This window comes from Podarcis filfolensis (genome assembly GCF_964270895.1).
Source record: "Podarcis filfolensis genome assembly, chromosome: 16".
Lineage (NCBI taxonomy): Eukaryota > Metazoa > Chordata > Lepidosauria > Squamata > Lacertidae > Podarcis > Podarcis filfolensis.
In genome coordinates, this window is record NC_139620.1 from 14,975,782 (window position 1) to 15,000,392 (window position 24,611).

The 24,611-nt window shown below is 51.1% G+C and overlaps 1 protein-coding gene and 1 long non-coding RNA gene across 31 annotated transcripts in view; one reads left to right on the top strand and one right to left on the bottom strand.

The window, feature by feature from the left end:
- Positions 1–24,611, top strand: part of NRXN2 (neurexin 2) — a 340,969-nt gene that overhangs the window by 300,607 nt on the left and 15,751 nt on the right. For 24 of the 30 annotated variants that reach the window (XM_083591980.1, XM_083591978.1, XM_083591981.1 and 21 more), the window contains 3 exons: positions 1,876–1,965; positions 11,028–11,350; positions 18,934–19,012. In XM_083591980.1, coding sequence (XP_083448106.1) covers positions 1,876–1,965; positions 11,028–11,350; positions 18,934–19,012 — 492 coding nt within the window. The remainder of the gene's footprint in view (positions 1–1,875; positions 1,966–11,027; positions 11,351–18,933; positions 19,013–24,611) is intronic. The other 6 variants (XM_083591984.1, XM_083591985.1, XM_083591975.1 and 3 more) reach the window with 1 other exon arrangement.
- Positions 846–4,488, bottom strand: LOC310752203. The gene is made up of 3 exons (XR_014542867.1): positions 4,207–4,488; positions 2,247–2,437; positions 846–1,142 (listed from the first exon to the last, which is right to left on the bottom strand). It is a non-coding gene; the product is annotated as an uncharacterized lncRNA (long non-coding RNA).

The following is a 24,611-nucleotide window of genomic DNA, read 5'->3' on the forward strand; positions in this document are numbered from 1 at the left end:
CATGCTCAGGCGTTCCCTGCATTATGACTGTATCCAGGGTTCCAGATGCTGGAGAAGAGTTTCCTGCACCCTGGCTTTAGTGGGGACCGGGCTCTGGATCCACCCTTGTTTCATGGACTTTCTCAGCCATATCGTCTCCAGTTTTCTTCTTTGGGAAAGGAATCCTGTTGGCGGATGATGTTGCAGGTGACACCCGTCACAATTGCCGCAGTTTGCTTCCAGCTTTTGGGGTGCCCCTGGTCCGCAGACTTGACGGTTGCCAGGCCCCAGAACACATGCCAAGCATCCAGTTCTTCCAGAAGCTGTCATCTCCTTTAGCATTCCTTTCCTCATACTGAGAGTAGTGCAAAGGCTCCCACCCCGGCAGGTAGGTCAGGCTAAGAGCCTTGCCTCTGCCATTCAGGCTGGGGCTTCATGTTCTCTTTCACAGAACTTGGACACTCTAGTTCCCAAATCCCCTTTGGTTTAGCAATGGTGACATGTAAGAGCCCTGCAGCTGGACTGGACCAAAGGGGGCCTATTTAGCCCATCACTCTGTTTTCACAGTGGCCAAACAACCCTAAGTAGCTAGGAAGCTTGACTGCCTCTGGGGCTGGAGGTTGCACAAGAACTTCAGAAGAGCCTGCTGGATCAGGCCAAAGGGGTCCATCTAGCTCAGAATCATGTTCTCAGAATGGCCAACCAGGTACCCTAAAGGGAAGCCCCTTTAAGCAAAAGGACCTGAGTGACAGAGCAGCAGAGCTCTCCCCACCTGCGATTCCCACCAACAGGTATTAGGGACATCCCTGTCTCCAGCCCTAAATCTTTGATTGGCTTAAACCTGCCAGGCACCTTTTGGCCCGAAGTGGAAGATTTACCAGTGTCGTTTCATGATGGGAAGACAGCAAATGGGGAGCGGGCATTTGAAAAAGGGTTGTCCATATTGCCTGGCTGAGGGAGGTTCCCCACTTGCATTTCAATGGCTCATTGTGTGTGATTCCAACCTTGTGTTGCTAAAAATATAGCAAAGGGCGTTCGGGAGCAGAGGGAAGGCTCTGAGGACCAAGCCCAAGTGCCTCCTCAGCAGAGTCCCGCTGGTGTGTCACACCTTCTAGGTGACATCATGGGATCCAATATGGCTTCATTAGTCATTGAGCAGTGTCCTGCGAAAGAAAAGGAAAAAAGAGGGCTGGTCCTGACCCAAATTCTTCTGCGATGCAGATGGCTGAACTTCTTTGCCTTTGTCCAGATACAAATGCAGGGCAGATTTGTGGGCTGTTGGGTCGGGGGGTCGGGGGGGGGAGGTGGGAGTGGTTTGAAGGGAATGGCAGGGTGGGGGGGTGGCGGCTGAAGAAATAAGGTGGGGGTGGGGGAACAATGGCTGAGAGTTTGGGAAAGGGACTTTTTAAAGAGAGTTTGACTGTGTGATGCTTTCCTCCCCTCCCTTCCCATTTTGTGACTAGGGATTAAAGTCTGCTAATAAAGTGAATTTAATAAACAAAAATAATGCACCCAGGGAGGCTTTTCTCCCTCCCTGGTGCAGCATAAATCCTTCTAACCTCCATCTACTCATCCTAACACTTAAACCTGACTAAACCGTGTAACTAGAGCTTTCTCCGTTGCTGGCTAAAACCTCTAAACCTCCAACCAAACCCCCACTGACCCCCCGCTTCCCCTCAAAACAAAAACAAAAAAGCAAACTAACTAATGGAAAACTAACAGCTAATTTCGAGCCAGCGCTTAACCTGCTGTTTGCCTGAGCTTAGTCTGACCTCTCTAAACGTGCTAACCTCTGACCTTTGACCTTCCAGATGGCGTGTTATGTCTCTCTCTCTACTCTTTTCTTCCTTCTTTTTCTTTTAACCATCTGCAAATCTCTCTCTAAACTCTTTGAAGGGAACAGTGATAATGAGCGGCTGGCGATTGCTAGACAGAGAATTCCGTATCGGCTCGGTCGAGTAGTAGATGAGTGGCTACTCGACAAAGGTAATTAACAATAATTAATTCCGGTTAATTAACAAGCAAGCAAGCAAAACACAAAAAATAAAGGTTTAAAGGTGCAGTCCTCTCCCCTTTCAGCCCCTTGACCCGTCCTTCACTCTCCTTCCTCCCTTCCTCTTCCTGCCCCCCACCCCAGCAGAATATTTCATGCAGGGCCATGGCTCAAGGCTGGTGACTGAAGATAGGGGTGGGGTAGCATTTCTCAGAAGGAATTGGGGCTCACTGCACAGGGTGGGACCCCTCCGTCCCTCTCCCCAAACACACACCTTATTCCAAGGCACAGGCTTCCTGCTGCGCATTGCCACATCCGGAAAGAGACTCCATGGGCAGTAGATAGATTGTCTCTAGCTGCACGTAGCTCTTGCATATATTTCTGGGTGGTGCTACGCACCAAGAGAAGTGCCACAGCTCTTATGCATCGTCTTGGTGATACTCCAGCACTAGGGAGGGTAGGGAGCTGTGCAAAATGAAGACATGAAGGATAGTAAGATGGGGGGGGGCATGATGTGATGATGTTCTACCTCCCCTGTTGGAGATCGGGCATGTCTGTGTGCCAGTCAGGCAGAGGAGTGTTGCTGGTGCCCTGCTTGCTTAAAGACTTCCCTTTGGGCCATCTGAGAAGAACAGAGTGCTAGAAGGAGCAGGCCCCTTTGGCCTGACCCAGTTACAGCCATGCTCTTCTGATGTGACAAGGTCAGAGAGCTGTGATGAGTGGTGAGGATGGATCTTCTAAAGCTGGAAAGGAGTAAGATGAGGGATGGGGCATAACTGTCCTTAGAAGGCCTCTGAGGAGGTATAGCCTGCTTTGGGACCCTTTCCCTTGAATCCCCAATGTGCCAGGAGTGGTGCTTCTGGATGGCACTCTGCACGTGCTCAGGGACACCGTCTTCGTTCCCATTGCATGTTCAGGGGCTGAACCCTCCCAGCCAAAGGGTTGGGGCTCAGTCTGAGCCTAGCTTGGGAATGAATTGGAGACATTCCATGAGATGTCAACGTTGGCGCCCCTCTCTTCCTAACCCCGTTGAGTATGACTGTCCAATCTGTGACATCATTGTGCTGTGACATCATTGCCTCACCTGAGGTTGCTGCCAGAGGAGTCTGGAGGATGCAAAGCAGGATGTTGTCACTGCGTTGTCCCAGGGGAATGGGGTGGGGCGAGAGAGAAATGGTGGGGCAACAGCAAGCAGCCCTACCTCTCGTCATGTCTCGTTCTGCCTTTAAGCCCCAAGGTTTTGGTGTCCCTACGTCTCCTCCCTCCCCATCTTCAGGACCGTAACTCGGCGGTAGAGCACCTGCTATGCCTGCAGAAGGCCTCAGATTCAATACCTAGGTCGTGTAAAGGGATAGCAGCAGTGACCAGTGTCAATGCACTCTTAACCTCCATCATACCTGATCATTGACCATGATGGCAGGGGCTGATGGGAATTGTAGTCCAACATCAGGGGGCACCACTTGATGGACCAAGGATCTGACTTGGGAGAACAGGAAATGGAGAGTCCTCTCCTGGGCTTGAGATACAAAGCATTCTCCCTGAGTTAAAACCAAAAACTCATCTGGGCTTCCTGCCAACTTTCCCTATATTCACACGGTTGTGCTTGTAAGGGACTGGGAGAGGGTTCCCAGGATCCTTTTAGATGCTCTGCAGCAGCCGCTCCAGTGCCTAGCAGTTTCTAGGGCTGCCTTTTCTGCCTTGAAAGGGAGCATGAGAAGTCCTGTGGCCTTAAAATGTGCAAAGTCAATAAGCATGTGCAGAGGAGGAGGAGCAGACGCCTTACAGGGAAGGGTTAATGGGGACCAGGTACATAGGCAGCTGCCTTATACTGAGTCAGATCATTGGTCCATCTAGTTCAGTACTGCCTACACTGACTGGCAGCTGCAGGATCCTTGCCTGGGGATGCTGCCAGCGGGGGACTGAACCTGGTGCCTTCTGCATGCAGGGTGGGTGTTCTGCCACTGAACTGTGGCTCTTCCCCTAAAGGGGTGGTGGGATTTGTGGTCTGGCAGCATCTGGAGGGCCACAGCACCTGCTGTCTCTTCAGGCCTCTTGACATGTTGTTCGCTAGCCCTGGCACAGCTGTTGCCAGCCCTGCTTGAAAGCCCCTGGTGGATGCCATATCTGTCTACCCATCCCCACTTTTGGGGGTCAGTGCATTTGATCTGCTCCACAGCTGGAATCAGGACCCCCCCCCATACACACACGCCAGTTTCAGGGCTGCTTCTTCTCACCAGCTTTGCCACGGCCTCTGCTTGTGAAGGTCCCGGGAAGTGTGTTGGGCAAGGAGTGACCCCTGCTCTGTGCCAAACCGAGAGCTGCACCTTTAACACTTTAAACTCCGTGGGGAAGGAAGAAGCGTAGCAGCAACAAGACCAAAAAGAAAGGAAAGAAAGGAAAGGACGAGGTCGCTTTAAATCTTAATTTATTAACCAGCTAATAACACTAACATGCTTTTAACTCAAACCAAGTGCTAAACAGTTTTTTTAACCGATAAATTCCAAATGTCTTAATAACCGTCTTCGCTGGCGTTGCATTTCTAAAGGGGGATTAAGCATCTAAATGTATCTTTTAATGTCTATAACATGATGGTTTAAACAAACAGCCACAAAATCACCAAAAACAAACAAACAAAGGAAGTTAAAGGGACGTTTAATGAGGTTTTTTTAAAAGAAGAAAAAAGCAGGAGAAACTCAGAGGGTTAGCAGGGGGGAAGCTGTAAACCTGGCCGAAGGACCATCCCACTTTAAGCCTTTGAGTACGGGGCGAGTTTGAAGGACTGGCTTTATGAAGAGTACTGGAAATGCGACATTGGGATAAATCCATGTGAGTAACAGTGGAGTGTCTTTAAATCCACAATACTTTCATGCACACACTATTTCTCTCTTCCTTCTCCTCTTCTCTTTCATCTTTCACACACGTACCTGAACACATACTCTCACCAGCCAGGCTGAGGTGTGCCCTGCATCTTTTAGCTATAGGAACTAGAGTGAAGTACAGAGCTTTGGACCCTCCTTTGTGGGTATCAAGTTCTTATGCTATATACACAGTTCTTCTGTTGGGAGCACGAGAGTCCACGTTGCAGCCCCAAGAAGGGACTTCACAGGCTTTGCTTTCCAGCCCTAAAGCCCCTCCCTTCCCTCCATTTGGGCTTTACCTTACTTGTCAACCCCCGTTCAGAAGATCTATGATGGCACAGCCGCGAGCAAGATCCAGAGTGCAGTTGCCCTCCACGTTTCAGCCACTTGAACTGCTATGTGTCACTTCTCACACACCACTTCCAAGAGAATTTTGGGGATGGCGTTTTTGAATTGGGTTGGGGGGTGGATCAAAAGGACTCCCAAGGCATTTTCTGGACACCCCTCCCAACCCCAGTGGGTGGGGAAAGGAGCATTTTCTTCTTTGGAGGGAGAGATTGGGTGAGGTACCAAGCTGCTTTTGTGCAACTGCAGTGGCTGGATTCTGTCTGGCTGAGCTGAATTTGCAGTAGACCATCTCCAGAAACACACACACACACACCCCTTTGCATTGTGGCATCAATGCACACACCCTCTGGACTGAGGAGCGATACAGGCCCCACTAATCCCCAAAATCAGTTTCAGTCCTGATGAGTTGATTTGTCATTAGTTGATTATTCCCCACCCCCAAATCTTAAAGGCATTCTAACCAGAAGGGATAAAAAATAATTCAAAAAGTTGAGTTCTGCTGTTTGTTTGTTTTACTTTGAGCTGATATGTATGGTTCCTATGACTGGAGAACCCCGAAAACCCAAAGCCATACCCTCCCATTTTGAGCGAGAGCTCAGGATGGCATTGAGTGTCTTGTTGGGGTTCAGAATTTGGAAAGTAGTTGTTGAATAGCCCCACAGGGCCAGCCCCTGGCGTCAGTCCTGCTTCATTTTGGGAAGCAGCTCTTAAAGCAGGACGTGGAATAGACCCGGGGAGGGGGGGAGCTTATTTCTTTCCTTGGCACCCCTCAAGGAAAGGGAACATTTGGACAGGTACACACACACACACAGTCGTCTGCACTGCCTGATTTCAGAATAAAATCTCTATTAGGGGGATTGTCTGCTAAGGTTGGTTGGCATCTCGGGTTTTTAGCATGAAATGGCAGAGGAAGGGGCTGCTCTTTAGTTGCCGTAAAATTTGATTCCAGCAGTTCCTTCTTGGCCAGATTGGGGGGGGGGGGCAGCCTCTGAATGCCTCCAGGAGTGGCATCATTAGACTTGCAAATCTCCCTTTAGCCTGGCAATGACTGGAGGGGGGGGCATCCTGAGATGTGCCTGACACATTTCTACTTAAAATAAAATAAAATATAAGCTCACTTTTGATACTAGACAAACAAACAAAATCCACCAGGAAAAAAATGTTTTCAATTTCCACCCATCCAAAAAAAAACACACACACAAAACTACTGGGTTGTAAATTTGCCTCTCCAAAATAAATAAATGGGAAAGCCTGTCACCCAGCTTGGCTTAAGATAACAGCCCAGCGCCTCATTTGAACTTGCGTTATTATTTACTCCCTTAATTATTTCCGTTTACAGCCCACTGTGTCTCTTGATGGGCAGGGGCTGTTTTTCATGGGCACCCAAGCCAGATTGCAAGCCTGGCCTGTTGGCACCTGCCCAGCCAGCTTGCTGGTGCTGAGAGAAGCCGGTCCTGGGCAGGGGCCAAGAGGCTCAAGTGAGCCCCCACTCCCTTCCTTCCTCCCTCCCTTCTGCTTTTCAGGGCTAGGGAATGCAAGGTCTGCAGCTGAGCCATGGCAGCCTCCTCTGCTTCAAAGTGCTTCCTGGCAGCTTTTACACTTCTGGAAAATGAGAGCAGAGTCAAGGAAAAGGCAGAGCCTGCGGAGGCACCCTTTCTCCCTGGTGCGGGTGCCAGAAGTAGGGACCCAGAGCTGGGCACTCTGTACGTAACCAGAGGCACTCTCTATTGCACACACTTGGGGCTGCACCCTGGACTTTGAAAACACACTCTAAGCCCTCATCTCTCCCCCCACCTCTTTCTTTTCCTTCCTTCCTTTCTCATGCAGTTCCTCCCTAGCCCTCAGCACCTCCCCTTGAACTATGGAGGGCTGGAAACCTTGCCTGCACCCCACTGCCTCCAGATTCTGCTTCCTCACTGCCCAACCTTGCAGGACTGGCTGTGGAGCAGGAAGAATCCTGGGTCTGGAGACGAGCGTTTCTGCCTGCTCTAGCAGGCTTCAGCAATGATGGCGGAGGGAGAGAAGTACACGCAGGGAATATCGGCTACTCAGGCGGATTTACTTCTGAATTATGCCTCTCTGGAGGTTGCTAAGCCGTCTTGGCTTCCACAGATGTTTCATTTGGCACTAGTCCTGTTTCCTCCCCACCACCGTCTCTGTCTCTGTCTCCCCCTCTCTCTCTCTCTCTCTCTCTCTCTCTCTCTCTCTCTCACACACACACACACACACAGCCTACCTCTTTTGTTTGCTGTTGAGCTGCAGGATTTCAGCAAAACAGGCTTGATGCTCTCCTGGCTTTTGCTCACAAGCATTTATGTCCATATAGCATCAATGCCTCTGGGCCAGGGAGTTTGGGCAGGCCCAGCGCAAGAGGCACACCAGGGCCCACAGGTGCCTCTGGGCAGACGTGCAGGCGCATTTTCACACAAGAAAAAAGAAAAGCCAGGTGGGGAATAAACAGGAAATAGCATTAAATGGGGGGAGTGGTTCCTGAAAACCAAAACTAATTAAGGCACTAAACCAATAAGCAGGTGGGTGGGGGCACGTAGGGTGGAGAACATTGTCAGGAATCCATTTATTTTGAGCCTGATTCTAACCCTGAACAAAAACCAAACATTAAAAATAACAATAATACTGACAATAATCTTGTTTCTAAAACGAAGGGGGGCAAAACGGGACTCAGAGGGTTAAAAATATCCACTTGCAAACTTCTCCAGGGGGAACAAAAAGCAAGAGCTGTTTATTTTAAAGTCAGGGTTTTGTTTGGGGTTTTTGGTTTTTTTATAATTATTATTTTTTTCCATAACAGATTAGGAAAGTTCAGTCGGCTCCATCTGGAGATGCTTTTTTAGGTTGCAACAGACGGTCCCTTTAACATTTCCCCATCTTTTTTCCCCCCTGCACACAAAAAAACCCCCCACAAAAACCGTTTGAACGAAGAGTGAGCGAGGGGGGAGGGACTCTCCCAGCCAGGCTGGAGTTTGAAGCTCTGCAGCTGGCAGGGGCATCAGCTAATGAGCGGGTGGCGGGGGTGGGCACGGGGAGGGGGAGCTGCTCTGTATTCTCAGCCCTTGGCAGGCTGCTTTTCCAAAGTCCCTCTGCACTAGCTCATTCAGGTGCATGTGTTTCCCTCTTCAAATGCTCTTCTTTCTTGTCAAGGGGCCTCCCACATGTCCAAAGCTGATTTGCCCGAAGAGACCCACCACCATCTCAGCTGGGCAGTAGTGAAAAGTAGTGAGATTCCCTAGGGCAGAGGGAAGGGACCTTCTTTTGTGGGCAGCCTTGGGGGCTGGGCTGACAGTGGTGGGTGCTGCCAAAAGCAAAAAGTGGGTGGGTGTGACCTACCTTTAGTCATTAGGCTATATTCCAGCCATAAGGAGATCAGCGCAGATCTCTCCACCCAAGCAAGCCAAGGGCATCACCTGAGACCCATGAACCACATTCCTGAGGTCCTGCCCACCTTGCTGTTGAGTCCTCAATACATGAGAAGACCCTTGCTGGGTGGCTCCTCTTTCCTCCAGTGCCCAACTGGGAACTAGTTTGAGAGCTCCCCATTACTGGTACCCAGGAGCAGAATGCCACTGACGCCACAGACTGGGTGGAAACCTCTGTATCAGCCCCTAGACACCCTGTCCCCCCCCCACTCCCACCCCCTGCTGCTTTGAAGGGAGCCATTTTCAGTGGGGGAAATGGAAGGGAAGGGCCAACCCCACTCACCCCCACACGGCTGCTATTCATTTACATAATAGATGCCTATACAGCAGGATCACATCCTTGCTCACAATCAACTCATCTTGCTCGGTTGATGTCTGGTTGAAATTGCACAAATTAACTGCACGCAAGGCGGAGAGCTTAAAAGCTCTTTTTTGCACCTGGTTTTCCTAGTGCAGAAAGAGCTTTCAAGTTCACCACCTTGCTTGGAGTGCCCGCTTGGCGTACCAGTTCCAGAAGGTAAGATTGCTCACATGGGGGGCAGTTCCAAGGGGGTAGTTTGAGTACACACATTTTTTTCCATATATGCACCATCCCAAAAAACATAAAACACCTCCCCTACCAACACACACAGACAAAATGTGATCGTGCTGTATACACATGCATCTATTTTGGCCCTTACACAAAATGGCTCACTCTGCAATTCTGCTGGCTTAACTGAACAAGCACCAATTTTTCCCTTGTATTTCCCCCACACATAGAGCCATTGGGACCCTTTCATCAATTCCACCTAACATGGTCCCTCTTCTGCCACAGCTTTCCCTATCCCCTGCCTGGATCTCACTCACCTTCTGACCCCCGTCAAGCTGGCCCCCACCTTCAGTTTCCATTCATGCACACCCTGCCCCACTTGACAATGTGTGCCGTGCCCCCCCCCATGCAAATTGCTCCAGAGGGCATTTTTTCCTGCTTCCCCTGTTCCCGACACTGATGCCACCCATCACAGACTCTCCCCCAAAAGACTGTCAGTGGCTATTTTTCCGCTTACCCCCCCCACCTCAATCTGTTAGGTGCCTTGAAGGGTCCTTCCCCTCTGGGCCCACTTCCTCTAAAGCGGATAGAGCCTTCTCACAAGGCTGCTCCACCAAAGCAAGTAGAAGACCCCCAGGGGCCTGAGGGGAGTTGGGCTGGGGCAAGACTGCTTGCGATGCCAGTGGGCTGATTTACAGGAGGCAGCCGTGCCCACCCCTCACATAAGGACTGGAGCATAGAATAGGTGTTTCCCATGACCCAGGCCCAGGGAGGTTGAAGGACTCGCCCCATCCAGGAAGGGTAAGGCGGGAGGGTGAAGCCAAGGTGCCCACACTTGTCCTTCTGCTTGTCAGCCTCACTTCCCCAATCTCCACCAGGGTTCCAGCGGCTGACTGGGCCCCCTCTGTTCTCGCTCACTCTTTGTCCTGCTTAGGGGGCCTGAAGTGCAAGCCTGGGTGCAGGGGAGCTGGTTGGAAAGCTTATGAGGGGTGGGCAGGGGAGGGATCGGAGTACATCCCACAGAAGGTTCAGGGAGGGGCAACACAAAGCACAGAGCTGAAGGATGGCCAGGGCAAGAAGCTAGAAAATGAACCCGTTTCCATGATGGATGGATGGAGAGGCAGATGCGTAAAGAGGGAATAAGAGTCAAGAAAGACAGATGAGATAAGAAAGGTCTCTCTCCTATCTGTCTCTTATTCCACACACTCTGCTATCCGACTGCCATAAAGACGAAGAAAATAGATTAGAGAGGAATGTAGAGTGGCTCGATTGCATTTGATTGAGTCAGACTTTGTGGGTCAGTCAGGGGAGCCCCAGCGGCAGTGAGTGGGTGGGCAAATTCCAGCCTTTGGTCTCCTGCACCTGCCTGACCCCCCGCCTGCCCAACCAAGAAGTGTCTGTCTTGGGCAGGGAGGGAGGGAGGCAGGGCAGCACAAGCCACAAAGGCACCCTCTCACCAACATAGGAGGTGAAGATGGATGGTTCCCAGGGGTATAGACTAATCAAACTCAAGAAGGCTTGGAAGAGCAAGGTGGGTGGGTAGAGATAGATGGATAGATGAACAGGCAGATGGATAAATGAGCAGATGAGGGATGCATCTGTTCCACAGGGTCGGTGGTGGGAGCAGAAGGTCTCAAGGTGGTGCAGAGAACCATTGAAAGACCAGAAGAGGAAAACACAGGCCTCCTCAGAGGGTGAAGGGAGAAGTGCTTGGGCTGCCCTTCCTGAAGTTCCAGCCAGCCTGGTTTGACAGCTCTTGTGTACTGTGTGCTGCTGAGCCCCACCACCCAACCGCCGAACCCCCAGTTCATATATTGTCCACCTTCTCTTTCCGCCTGCCCCCTCCTCCCCCCGTGGCTCCCTGCCCCCTCCCTCTCCCCCGCCAGGTCGCCAGCTGACGATATTTAACAGCCAGGCCGCCATCAAGATTGGAGGCCGGGACCAAGGCCGCCCCTTCCAGGGCCAGATTTCGGGGCTGTACTACAACGGGCTCAAGGTCCTCTCCTTGGCAGCCGAGAGCGACCCCAATGTGAAGGTGGAGGGGAACCTGCGGCTGGTGGGCGAGGTGCCCTCCGTCATGACCACGGAGACCACAGCCACCACCTTGCTGGCAGACATGTCCACCACCATCATGGAAACCACCACCACCATGGCTACCACCACAACGCGGCGTGGCCGCTCTCCCACCATGCGGGACAGCATCACCCAGGTCAGTGGGAGGGAGGAGGGCCTCAGAGGCAGGGAGGGCAGGGAGGGAGAGGTCTAGCCAAGGAGGGTCTAACTGGGCGGAGGCGATGGGCAGAGGAGCCCGGCTACAGGAGGGCAACCTGGGAATGGGCCTCAGGGGTGGTTGGGGCTGTGTGTCCTCTTCAGGGTGCTGAGCCAAAGGGCCCCCCCCCCCGAAAAGTTTTAGCTCACATTTTGCTTGGGGGATGGGACCACCTAACCAAGGAGAGACGTTTGCAGCCCCTGAGATTATCCACTACTGCCTGAGTTCATCGGTTGTCAGCTGGTGGTCAACATCCACCACCACCCCCCGCCCCAAAACAATAGAGCCTGATGATCCCGGCTTCTTTTTGACAAGGGCTTGAAAGGGGCGGTGCCCCCACTGTCACCATCATTCTTTTCTTCAGAAGCCCTCGTCAAGAACAACAATACATCATCATTCTCAGAGCCTTCAAGCGGGGCAGGGAGGGATAGATATTGAATGGCAGCTGTTACAAGGGGCTCTGGTTACCAGCAGTAAGTTTTGCCAAGCCTTGAATTCCCCCCCCCAAAAAAATGTTAGCCTCCCGCCTCCCATTTCACCATCTCTGAATGGTGAAGCAAAATGGGAGAAGCGGGGAGTAGGGGTTGGTTTTGGCACTAGACTTATCTGCTCTTAAAAATCAGAGCATCTTCAAAAATGGTCTATATTGGTGTGTAATGAGCTTCCCTGGTTATAGCACATCCGTCTTTGAGAAATCAGAGCTAGGCATGTTGGACAGCTGATTTGAGAGCTTAGAAGCAAGCACTCGAGGAGGCTGGCTCCAGCATTCCAGCACCGAAACCCATTTCTGCATGTCTGCAGAAGCAGATGGACAAGGGAGGAAGGGTCAGCAAGTCAGAACAAGCCCCGCTTCCTTTCCTCTCTCTCCCTGTGCTGCCTTTACTTTTCAAGAAAGCAAGCCTGGAAACTTCCCATCCTAGTCTGTTTGGTGTTGCCTGTACTTCCTTCCAGCCCTGCCGTTCTCGAGGTGGAACACCATGTTCATGGTGTCCTGCAGTTCCTTTTAGGGATACATTTTGATTTTTCAAAATCCAGCCACTGAGGCTCCAATTTGAAGGAAGAAAGTAATGGGGGGGGGCAGGAGGAAGGAGATTTCTTAACCCCTTCCCATAATGCCATTTTCCAGCTAAAAATTGTGCCTCTCACAATCATCAAAGGAGCTTGATGGAGTAATTTTATGCTGAGAAGTCCCTCTCCCCCTATGGAAACCTCAGTCTTAGAAGCAGCAATTTATTTTTAAATGCCTGTAAAAATAATCAGGCCACTCTTACGTATCCCATATTTTGCATCTCAAGTCCCCACTTACTAATAGCCTAGCTGTTGGATGCACACCCACACACACCAGGCTGCACCTGGAAATGAGCAAGACTCTGGTAAGGCCCAACGTCATTGAATCATAGAACTGTAGAGTTGGAAGGGACTCCAAGGGTCATCTAGTCCAGCCCCCTGCAGTGCAGGAATCACAACTATCATGTCCCTTTCCTTCCCTTCAACCTGCCTTGTCTGTCTTCTCCTGCTGGAAGATCTGCTTCTGTTTAGGCTCCCCTCAAAACTTCCTGCAACTGGCATGAGACTCTTCATCTCAGGGTTGTGGGTTCGAGCCCCACATCACTATAAGATTCCTGCATTGCAGGGGTTGGACTAGATGACCCATGTGGTCTCTTCCAATTCTGCAATTCTGTGTGTCTATGCTCAGAACCCGGCTGAGGGTTTGGGGCCGAAGCCCAAACCCTGGGTGCATTTAACAAAACAAAATCCTGTATCCTAACACATGCTGCTGGCTTGGCAGGAAAGCCTGAAGTCAGCCCCTGAGTGAGGCTTGTTTCTGTTCCTGCCGAATTGTGCTGAACTCCCTCCACCCCTGCTTCAGCTCCTTGCTTTTCTTGCTAGAGGAGACCTGATGGGCAGCGGTGGGGGGAGAGGAGGAAGAGCAAGGAGGGCTCAGCTCTTTGGACTTAGCTTGGGGTCAGACCCCAGGTGTATTGATGTAAGCACCCCCTCTCCTCACACACACCTTGCACCGATTGGGGCAAAGCATCGTAAAGCAACATAAAAATGCCATTAGCAGTCAGGCCACAAACGCAATATCATAAAAGGTAATGAAATCACATTAAAATATTAGAACGCCTTAAAAGGTTGGAAATAAAAAGCCCAAACGAGAAAACCACACACATGCAAAGGGCAGGCGGGGAGTGGATCACCCAGAAACCTCTGGTGGATAAAGGAGATTGCTGGTTTCCAGTTATTGACAACCATGTCTGACACAGGCTTCTTCATCAGGAGTCTGGCATCTCCAGATGAAGAGTTGTGTGAGACTCAAACACTTGCCCTCCCCTTCAGCAAGGCAGGCTGGTCCAGGAATGAAGAGGACCTCCATGCCAGTGTTGAAGTATCTCCTATTCCTAATTTTACACACACCTCCATGCCTTGATCCCTTTACTTCTGGTTGTCTGCCTTCTCTCCTTATCTCCACTTGCCATCAGCAAAGCAGAACGTTAGGGCAAGGCAGCCAGATTCATGCAGAGATGGACTTCGTAAGTTACGGTACTCTGGACCTTGGTCATTCAGGCCTTTGTAGGTGGAAGCAACTTTAAAGCCATAGCACCTGTTTTCTCAGCTGCTGTTAGGGAGCAACTGTATTAAGCCATTTTAAAACTTGCAGCATGCTTGTCCACATAATGTCCCTGCTAGGTAGGCAGCTTTTAGTCCTATCTAATCTGAGAGGAGCTTACCCACGGCTTCAGTCCCGTGCTCTCATAAGACCAGCTCTTCAGTCCCTGACCAACGCATGCCTTTCCTTTGTCCCTGATGCTGGCACTCTCCCTCCTCTAAGAACAGATGTGCTTGGCTCCTGGGATCCCATCTTTCATAGAATCATAAAATTGTAGAGTTGGAAAGGACCCAAAGGGTCATGTCCAATCCCTCCTGCAATGCAGGAACCACAGCTTTCCTACTCTGCTGCCAAGTGATAATAAACTACACGTAGAGATTTGTGGCGCCCACTTTCAAAGAGCACATTTTGGTTTGGAAGTCTCACAGGAGCATCTTACAAACACAGGAAGCTGCCTTTCGCCAAGTCCATCTCTTGGTCAATCTAGCTCTGTATCGTTTGCACTGACCGGCAGCAACTCTCCGGGGCTTCCTAGAGGGGTTGTTCCCAGAGATTGACCCCAGGCTCCACCCCCGCTTTATAACCCTTTTCTTAGTCATCATGGTTGCCATTAAAGGGTGACTTTGATAGGAGTGTCAGGAGCCACCTTCTTCCTCTGATTCAGAGAGTTGATCCACCCAGCCCAGTGCTGTCTGCACTGTGCAGCAGCAGGTTTCTGGAATTTGAGCCTCTGGGGCCTTTCCTGACTGGAGATGCCAGAGATGGAACTTAGCACCCCGTCCTGCTGGTGATGCCAATCTTGGTTGAGCAAAGCACCGCTTTAAAGAAGAGCATCACCAACTGCCTCAGACCATTTGGGGCATCAGTATTGCCTGAGGGTTTCAGAAAGGGACCTTTTTGCTCCCTGAGGGAGTTGGTGATTGAACCCAAGACCACCTGTGTGGAAGGCACATGGGTGCCCCTTTGATAAGGGCCACTTATTCTGGGGTGGGTGAACAAGGATGGTGGTCATTCTCCTCCTCCTCCTCCTCCTCCTCCTCCTCCTCTTCCTGGGCTCAGTCTTATTTTGGGAGCCACAGAGCTGTGGGAAAGGGCTGGTTATCAATACTCCTCCCCCCTTCCACCACACTTTGCAATACATGCAAAAAAGGAGCCGTCATGAATGTCTCCCCCCTCCACCTATCTCCCTCATCCGCGCTTGGGCCTTTCTGCCTCTGATGGCACAGATGATGTTCCTTTTAAAAAAAAAAAACGCTGACAAAGTCTTCCGGTTGCTATGGCAACTGTGGCAGTAATTAGGTTGGCCTGGTTTCTCGTGCCTTGAAAGTGTGGGGTGGGGGGGACACAGGAAAGAGGCAGGTGGTGTGAAGATACAGAGGAATTTGCACTGGGGGCAGCAGCAGGGGGGCAGTTTTGGTGCTGAAATCATCCCCTTGCAATTGTGCGTTAATTCATCTGGAATCCCCACCTCTGCTCCAACGCAGTCCTTGCAAGGAACAATTCAGCTCAGAGCCACCATCACCCTCTTCCCCTACTGTTTCCAGAAGCTCAGTGGGTGGGGGGCAGAGGGGAGATCAATGGATAGGTGTTGGTGGGGATGTTACCTGATCCTGAAAACACACACACCACCATGGGAGAAGCACGCAGAAGGCATTTGGATGTTTGGAGACAGATGAGCGTGGCCTCCTTAGTGGGGACCGAGTTGGGCAGCAAACCCAGAATTTCCAGGGTCCTTCCACAACAGGCATGCAAGGTGGAGCTGCCACAATTTTTAGTAGAGCTCTGCCAAAAATTCCTTTTCCAACCAGGTGTTGCGGGTGGAGAATGAAATAAAGCTCTCTTGAAAGATCGTGGGGAGGGAATTCCCCCCGCCCCCAGTATTTTCATCGGTTTGCAGCTCACCTTGCTGACCCTTATAAGGTAGCCTGTGCTTTTGTAGGTGGGGGTTGGTTATTAGACTAAAAAGGGGGAGTCCTGTACCACTCACAGCTGCACAAGGCTCATTCCTTTGTTTTCGGCCAGCCGCACTTCCCAGAATGCCTTGAGAGCAACGTCCCCAAATGACATCCCAGAGCATGGCCAGCAAGAAACCTCAAGAGGCTCTTTCCAAAGCTTCCCACTAGCCAGCCACAGTACCAGAGGACAGGGAGTGGCAATCCCCTCCTGAAAATTTTGGAGAAATTTATATCCCTCAGAAATGTGGCAGAAAATCACCCTCCATTTTCCCAGGGGGAGAATGTCTCAGGGACCCCAGAGGGGCTACATGACCCCGTCACAGAATCCTCCTCCTATCTTTTTCCATCGCCTTCCATCTTTTTTCAGACCACAAAGAAGGCAGATCTTTTTTGGCAATGGTGTTGGGGAATGGAGGAACGGTTTCTATTTTTGTAAATTTAGATCTCCTTTGCATTCCTTTTCTGCCTTTTCCAAAAAGCATTGCTTTTGAACCTTCCTCCACTCAGCACACCTTTACTATTGCCTTCCTGGTCAGCAGCATTTTATCATTTTGTTTTATTTTTAATCCCGCTTTTGATGAGCACTAAAACACTTTTCGGATGGATTTTTTTAAATTAAAACATTTGCACTGCAAAATTTAAATGAATAGGTGCTATCACAATCCTGAAAGTAATCACTTAAATAAATAAGCTCTTTAGCGTAATTGATTTTTTTATTTTTAAGGACCAATTTCAAATTGTTTACAAATGGCTGTTCAGGCGAATCGTCCCCTCTGCTCTGATGCAGCGATGTTGCGCTCACCTGAGTAGATGGAACATGGCAGGGTGTCAGCAGAAAAAGCACACTATCTCTTAAGAGCATAGAAACAAGGTCCACTCATAGCAATGACTGGGTAGCATGAGGAGGCTGTGTTGTCTGGGAGGGGCCCCCCAGAGGTCTACCATCCCCCCACCCAAAAAAAAAAAGGCTTGGTTCTCCAAAACCAGCTTCCTCTGCTGCTTACAGGTCTCTCTGCTCTTCTTCCAGAGCATCTCCTGGGAAGAACAGGGCAGCCCAAAATGCTCTGGTGATCTGCTCTCTCTATCTCTCTCTCTCCCCTAGCCATCCACCTCAAGGGCCTCTCCAGTGAGAGCACTTCTTCGCTTCCCAAGGGCCCTCCATGATACTCCAGCCACCCTCTGTCATCCCCGTTGGCCACTTGGCACAACAGCCAGCCGGATGAGTGGGTGGAGGGAGGGAGCAGGCCAAGGACCCTGATGGGCCTGGTCATTTGTCTCTCCCCTTTCCCTGTGCTGTGCAACTGCCTGGCTTCCAGTAAGCGTCTTCATCACAAGTTTGCCTCATAAAGGGGTTTATCCCCCCGTGAGAAACCATCCATTTCTGGCCTGCCGCATTTCACTTATTCCGGGAACAGAATCTGGGTTCCCAACAGAAGGATTTGTCCTCTTTTTTTTTTTTTTTAAGGCACCAATTTCCAGACACATTCACAAGAGAGGGAACGTAGCATGCCAAGGGGGCAGTCCTGGCCTCCCATACCCCCAATGAATGCTCAGTTTCAGGCAGCGAGGAATTCAGCTTGGAGATGGGCACCTCATGTGGAGTTGGGGGGGGGTGAAGCCTGAGCATGGAGCTCAAGGATAGCGCCAGATCCTAAGGACTTTGAAAAGAGAAATGATAAAAAAGAGCTCTCCCTAGGAAAATGGAGCATGTGCAGAGTGCATTTTTCACCCCCACTGACCACAGTTGGGCTCCACAGCCCTGGGATTCTGGCATACCCTTCCAAGACTCACCTTCTGAAAAAAGCCCAGGGCAAGGTACTCAGGGCTGCTTGGATACCATCTGCATCCCCTGGTTGTGAGGGTTGGTGACACGGTAGTGAAAGGAAAGCACTCTGCACATGCTTATAGCCACGTCTTTATTCCTGTTATTCTGTGTAATCCAGGGTGGAGAACGGGCTTGGTTCAGGTGAGCCACAACTGAGTTGTGAGCCACAACTGAGGTGAGCCACAACTGACCTGGATGCAGCAGAATCGAGTTGTGGTGGGGGGTTGTAGCAAAGGAAGCCGCCTGCAAGACCAAGCCCTCCTCCAGCTGCCTGTAAGGCAAGACCCCGCGTGGCAGTGAAGGAGTGCAGAAGCGGGAACAGATTTCTGCTGCTTTCCCACGTCTCTTGGCACCAGGCAGGAGCAGGATGCGCCTCCCAAGAGCAGGCGGGTGCTACGGCAGAAGGAGGCGAAGAGGCAGGGGCGTCTCTCCTGCCATCGTTTGTCTCCAAAAGCGCCTCATTTATATTCCCCTGTAAGAACAGGGTCCTGCTGATTGATTCTGTGCCCCAGGTTCCTGTCCAAGCCTTTGTTATGCTAATTCTGACACAAGGAGGTTGATACGGATGGTGGCGCTGGCTCCGGAATATTGATGGCGGAGGGTGGGGGGAGAGCAAGGAGGCCCCTCCTCTTCTGAAATTTATGTCCTCCCCTTCCTCAAAGGAGCTCTCCTGTGTGGCCCACCACATTGCCCTTGGAGGTAGGGAAGTTGGGGTGAGTGCAGCCAGTGGCACAGCTGGGATTTTCAGTTAGACACCCTCTGCCACTCCAGGCTGGCATGGACCCCACAAACATCCCCTTCTCTCATCCCAGAAAACCACATACAGAAGCTGCCTTCCACTGTGTCAGTTCATCTTGCACTCACAGGCTGCGGTTTTAAACCTGCCTGCAAAACAGGAGCTCAGTCCCTGAAGTTTAGGGGCCTGCCTTAAAACCACATGGAGGCATTTCCAAACATGTAAGGATGAGAGGAATGGCAGCAGGTGCAGTTGGCAAGTTTACCCAGATACTCCTGAAGCAGGAACCAGAGGTGGCAATGAGGGGAAGGGGGTTGTTCCACTGGGAGTGGCTGCCACGGGAAGGCCTTTCCTCCGCTGACCTTTCCTACGCCTCTCGTCTTCCTCTCTCTGCAGAACACAGACGACCTCTTGGTGGCTTCGGCCGAGTGCCCCAGCGACGACGAAGACCTGGAGGAGTGCGAGCCTAGTACTGGTGGGTCCTTTTCCATCCTCTCAGCCCCGGGGCACACCCACAGCCAGGAGGGGGAGGGGAGCGCACAGGTTCTCATTCACGGGCCCACCTCCGTGCAGCATGCACAGGTAGTGCCCTCATGACAGGGGGATCAATCCAGGGGTCCTTGAGCAACTGACTTGCTGAAACCAACACAACACAGTAGCAAGACATCATCCAATCTCTTCTCTTTCTTTCTCTCTCTCTCTCTCTCTCTCTCTCTCTCTCTCTCTCTCTCACACACACACACACACACACACACACACACACATGCTGCCTTCTCCATTCTCTGCTCTGCACACAGGAGCCTCCTCAGAGCTGGGTGCTTCTGTGCTTCCGCGACGGCGTTGCGCAAGCGAGGCACTCGGCATCCTCAAAATACCAGTGTTTGTGTCTTTATACCCTGATTTCGAAGGTGATTTTCCATAGCCGCTTAAAAACGGCAGAATACAAAATTAAAAGTCAAGCAAAGCACTGAGAATACGCAACAGCATTTAAAAACACTCCCCAAAATAAGGAAAAGAAGAAGCTATCAGTCATAAAAGGCTTTTTCAACTGCCACCTAAAAATGGAGAGTGCTTGACAGACTTTCCCCAGGGAGAGAAATTTGCACTTGAGGTGCCCCTCCCCCAAGTACCTGCCAATTAAAGTAGGAGTGCTCAGTCCTCATTCAGCTTGTTGGGAGGAGGGGATTTGCCCCCTACATTTTTTTTAAAAAATACCTTCTGTTCTTGTGCAAATCTGTGGCGGGGGGGGGGGGCAAGAGTCCCCAAGGCATAACAGTACCTGCTTCGTTCTTCCTCAGTGGCTTTGCTTTAGCTCCCCTTCCTGTTGGCACTCAGCACCAACTGAGTTTGCTCATAGGGTGGCTGCACCTTACACACCTTGTATTTACCTTCCTTGGAAAAAAGGGCAGTCTTATTCTCCGGTTGCAGACAGAAGGGCCAAGGAATGGAGCTTCACATATATGACCTTTACAAGAAAGCATAATATTGTTATGGGGGGAAAGACCAGGGTTGAGAGGGAGCAGAGAGGGAGCAGCTACTACATAGTTTCACATCAGAGGCAAGATTCAAAATGGACCACTGAACTCTACCCTTGCAACACATTCATTCAGGAGCAGTGTAAAAACCCAGCCATGGTCGCCAAGATCTGACCAGGTGCTAAAAATATGGGCTTTACACCCACCCACCAGTGGCAATCGGGCTTGTCCCCTGGCATGCCTCCTTTGGACTGCTGTGCCAAAACTTCCAAAAGCTAACCATGGAAAGGGCCTGCCTGCTACAGGAAGCAGGGTCTGTAGCTCATCTTTTGCAAACAAAGGTTTCCAGGTTGAGTCTTCAGCATCCCCAGGTAGGGCTGGGGAAAGATTCCTGCCTGAAGCCCTGGAGAGCTCATGGCGTGGGAGACTGTGCCAAACCAGATGGACAGATGGGCGGGTTTGGGGTAAGGCACCTTTACTTTGCACATTGGATTTGGGTCAGAGATTGTTCTTGGTGCTCATTTGGAAGCTTCCATGCATTGCCTTGTCTGGACTAATCCACAACGGAAGCAGACCCCCCCCCCACAAACGCACATGACATCACTGCACCTGTGTGTCACGTCCCCCCGCCGCCATGTGTGGACAGATAGACAAAGCCATCCTTGACACACATACCATCCAAATGAAGCCGCCGCTGCTGCTGCTGCAAACCATGGCCAGATGTGATTGGGGTGCAGGGCAGAGCAGCAGTTAGGTGACAGGCATATCCAGCACTTTGCATGTGCCCTGTTTAGACCACCCCACCCGCACCCCCCAAAAAATGTGGCCAGGAACATATTTGTATATATGTATTCGTTGTAAGCATTCCAAAACTGCTTTCAGGTTTGCAGTCTCCCAAAGTGGTTTTACATCACAATGTTAAAACAATATAACAGCCATAGAACTTAATGCCATTTGAACTGGCCCATCCTTCCACAACCTGGAGCCTTCTGGAAGTTTTGTATCAAAACGTCAACCACCCGAAGCCCTACAGAGTTGGTTGGAGTTGGCTGGTGGAAAGCTGCAGTCTAAAATGCCAGGAGGGCCCCAGGTTGGGGGTGGCTGAATGGGCCTTTCTTCCAGCATGCCCCCACTGGGGTTAGGGCTTCTGGGTATCTGCACCTTTAAGCTCCCCTTGTGGCATCTGCTTTGTCTACAGCATCAAGCCATTGGGAGAGGTGTTTTCTTGGTCGTAGAGCTTGATGGAACTGAGCAGCAGGGCCGTGGGTATGTCACAATTCTGGTGAATCAAAGCAGGATGGTTCTTGGTGCCTTCCTTGGCTTTGTGAGAATCTTTGCTGTCAGCTGCTGTTTTGCAAAGCAAGTTCCTAGCCTTGTGGCTGGAAGTGTGTGAGAGGGGGCTGTCTTATGCAGCTCCCCATGACTACTGAGAAACCAGAACAAAATATGCCAAGGAGGAAGACTTTTTGTAAACTGCTTTGAGATATTTTTTACCATCAAGTGGTATATAAATTTTGTGACATAAATAAATACATAAATATAACCCCAGTCATATATGCAAAATAACAGGGAGTTCTGCAGGTCAGCCAAGTTTGCATATTTTTTCTGGTTGCAGCTAAATCACACCTCTCAGTGTAAAAGGGAAAGAGATAATCTCCCCACTCCTGCAGGGTAGGATGGGAGGAACAGAGCAACCCTCAGCAGTGATAAGAACAACATCAAACGCAAACCCTAAAAGCTTCTGAAGTTTGAGCGATCTTTCTGCAATGCCCCAGAAAACAGACTCCTAGAGCTTGTTACAAAAGGGCTGCCTATTCGTGTGATATTGCCCCAAGCTCACTGCCCACAATGGGGAGGCAGGAAGAGAGAATGAGGGAGGAAAGAGGCCCCTTCAGTTCAGGGTCCCCTCTCAGAGCTGCTGCTCCCAGATGGGGTCCAGTTTGGGGTTTGGGAAGTGAACATGCTTGGTGGCAGAGGAGAAGAAGCAGGTCAAGGTCAATGGGGAGACTTCACAAGATCAGGTGTTAACTGAAGGGGAAGAGAAAGCCACCTGGTGGCTGCTGTGGTGTGGACCCATTGACCAGCCTGAGAACCCACAGCTTTGATCAGCATGTCCCCACCCCTCCACTCCCCCAAAAAATAAGGTCTGCAGAAAGATGTTGCTGGAAGCTTACTTCCTCTGAATCCCACCACCTGTTAATCTGGGCCATTTTTTCTGTGGCTCTTGAGTCTCCAGCAAGAGACTTTCCTAGCCCCTTTTGGAGATGCCAGCAAGGCTGAACCTGGCAGCCACCTGCACTGCAGCCCTTCCCTGATGTGGCCGTTAGCAGTCTGGCAGCAGATCAGGGGACAAGCCCCCATGCGATATCCTCTCCCCTTTCAGATCCAACCCTTGATGCTGCCAGAGCCACCTTCCTACCACCGTGTGGAAGGCATGTTGCAGTTCTGAATATGCTTGTCCAGTCTTAGCGACTTGAAGATGTAGCTGTGGCCTCTGCTCTCCACGTCCTTCAGCTGCTGTCTTGATCTCGGTGGACATCTGTGATTCACTTGGGCTGATCTTGCTCCCTGTTCCCTCAGCGTTGAGGGTCCTGCTGGCCCCAGCTGTCAGCTCAGATCACCCTGGACAAATGCCGGCCTCTCCCCATGACAGACTCTCGCTCTCTCTTCAAGTGAAGTGGTTCTGACATGGGCCTCAACCTCCCCCCGCCCCCTGGCCTTGCAAGGGCCAGCACAGAAACACAAACATCCTGCCACACATCTTCCACACCTGCACCCAGGCAGATGAGCCTGCCAGGGTTAGGCTGGGAGGGCCCCAAGTTTAAATCCCCACTCAGCTATGAAGCTCTCTGGGTGGCCTTGGATTGGTCACCCTTTCTCAGCCGGCCTGCCTTGGTTGTAGTGAGGATAAGATTGGGAAGGAGCTCCAGACACCTGGGAACAGGGCAGAGGCAGGCCAGATGCCCAGAGGTCCAAGGCAGAGGGTGTGAGACTTCTAGACTAGTTTTTTTCCTGGCAAAAGGACAAACTTCTCCCCATTCCCAAACAATAAGTCTGGGTTTGAATTAGGCAGTGGTGGTGGTGAGAGGGAGCAGGATAGTCTGGAGCTAAGGCAGCATAGTGGAAAGCCCAACCATGGGGGTCATGGCTTTACAAGAGAAAGTGCACCCCCCCCAAGGGATCATCTTTCTCCATGAGCCCAGGGCGTCTTCAGTTTGCCTTCTTCACACAGCCCACGTCTGGTAAATATTACAATACCATGGGTGTGAATCAGGGAGGAGCCATGACTCAGTGGCAGAGCAGCTGCTTGGCATGCAGAAGGCCCCAACAAAATCCCCAGCATCTCTAGGTAGGGCTGAGAACAGCCGTTCAATGAGACCAACTAGGAGGGACATAACCCCTTTTTCTGTAAAGCATTACTGACCCACAGGTCGGGGGAGGCTCCATAGCCACCCAGAGTGGCTGGGAAAACCCAGCCAGTTGGGCAGGGTATAAATAATAAAATTATTGTTGATATTATTATAGGCTGCAGATGGTTTAGGGGCTACTGGCCAGGATGACTCTTCTACCTTCACACTCAGAAGCATTAAGTGCCTCTGAATACCAGTTGCTGGAAACTGCAGGAGAGGAAAGTTGCGTTTGTGCTCAGGTCCTGCTTGTGGGCTTCCCCTAATGAGCATCTGGTGGGCCACTGTGAGATCAGGATGCTAAACTATTGTCCCCCTTGGGCCTGATCCAGCAGGGCTGTTCTTTGCAGGGAAGGCATGCAAGGCGAGGCATCCTCTATGCCTGGTCACTGAATTTCTCCTTGTCTTCATGGAGGAGGAAGGATCCAGCAGTCCTAGGACCATAGAACTGCAGAGCTAGAGGGGATCCTGATGGTCATCTTATCCAACCCCCTGCAATGCAGGAATCTCAACTAAAGCATCTGTGACAGATGGTCATCCAACCTCTGCTTAAAAACCTCCAGTGCAGGAGAGTCCGCCATCTTCCACGGGAGTCTGTTCCACTGTCAAACAGCTCTTAATGCGCTTCTGATGTTTATAGGGAAGGGGAATGAGCAGTGCAGGACACGCCACATAGGAATATGGGGAGATGACCTACTAACTGACAGGCCCACCTGGACCCACCCACCCCTGTGCCAGGGGACTTTCCCCAGATTCCAAGGGAGAAGCTCTTGGCATTCCACCAGGGGATCCGCTCTGCCATCTGGTCCCATCAGCAACACAAAGCGTGAGCCTTTTCACTCTATAGTCATTATATATGGGAGGGGGGTTACTCTCAAATCTGAGCAGAATGGGAAATGGGTGCACCCATCTAGCAGCATCAGCAGAGAAACCTGGAATGAAACCCCACTTCCTCCTCCACTCTCTCTTTCTGTTCTACCTGAGGTTGGAGGCAATCTCTTCCAGGTGCTTCTCAATCTCTGGGTTGGGCATACCCACCCCCAGCTCTGTGCTTGGAAATGAGCCTTCTCGTCCTCCTGGTTCCTGACCAGCACCTTCAGGCATTCCCCAAACAGTGGGAGACACAGCCAAGAGCCAGTCCCCCAAGGAATTACTCGCAGGCAGGGACACACACACACACACACACACACAC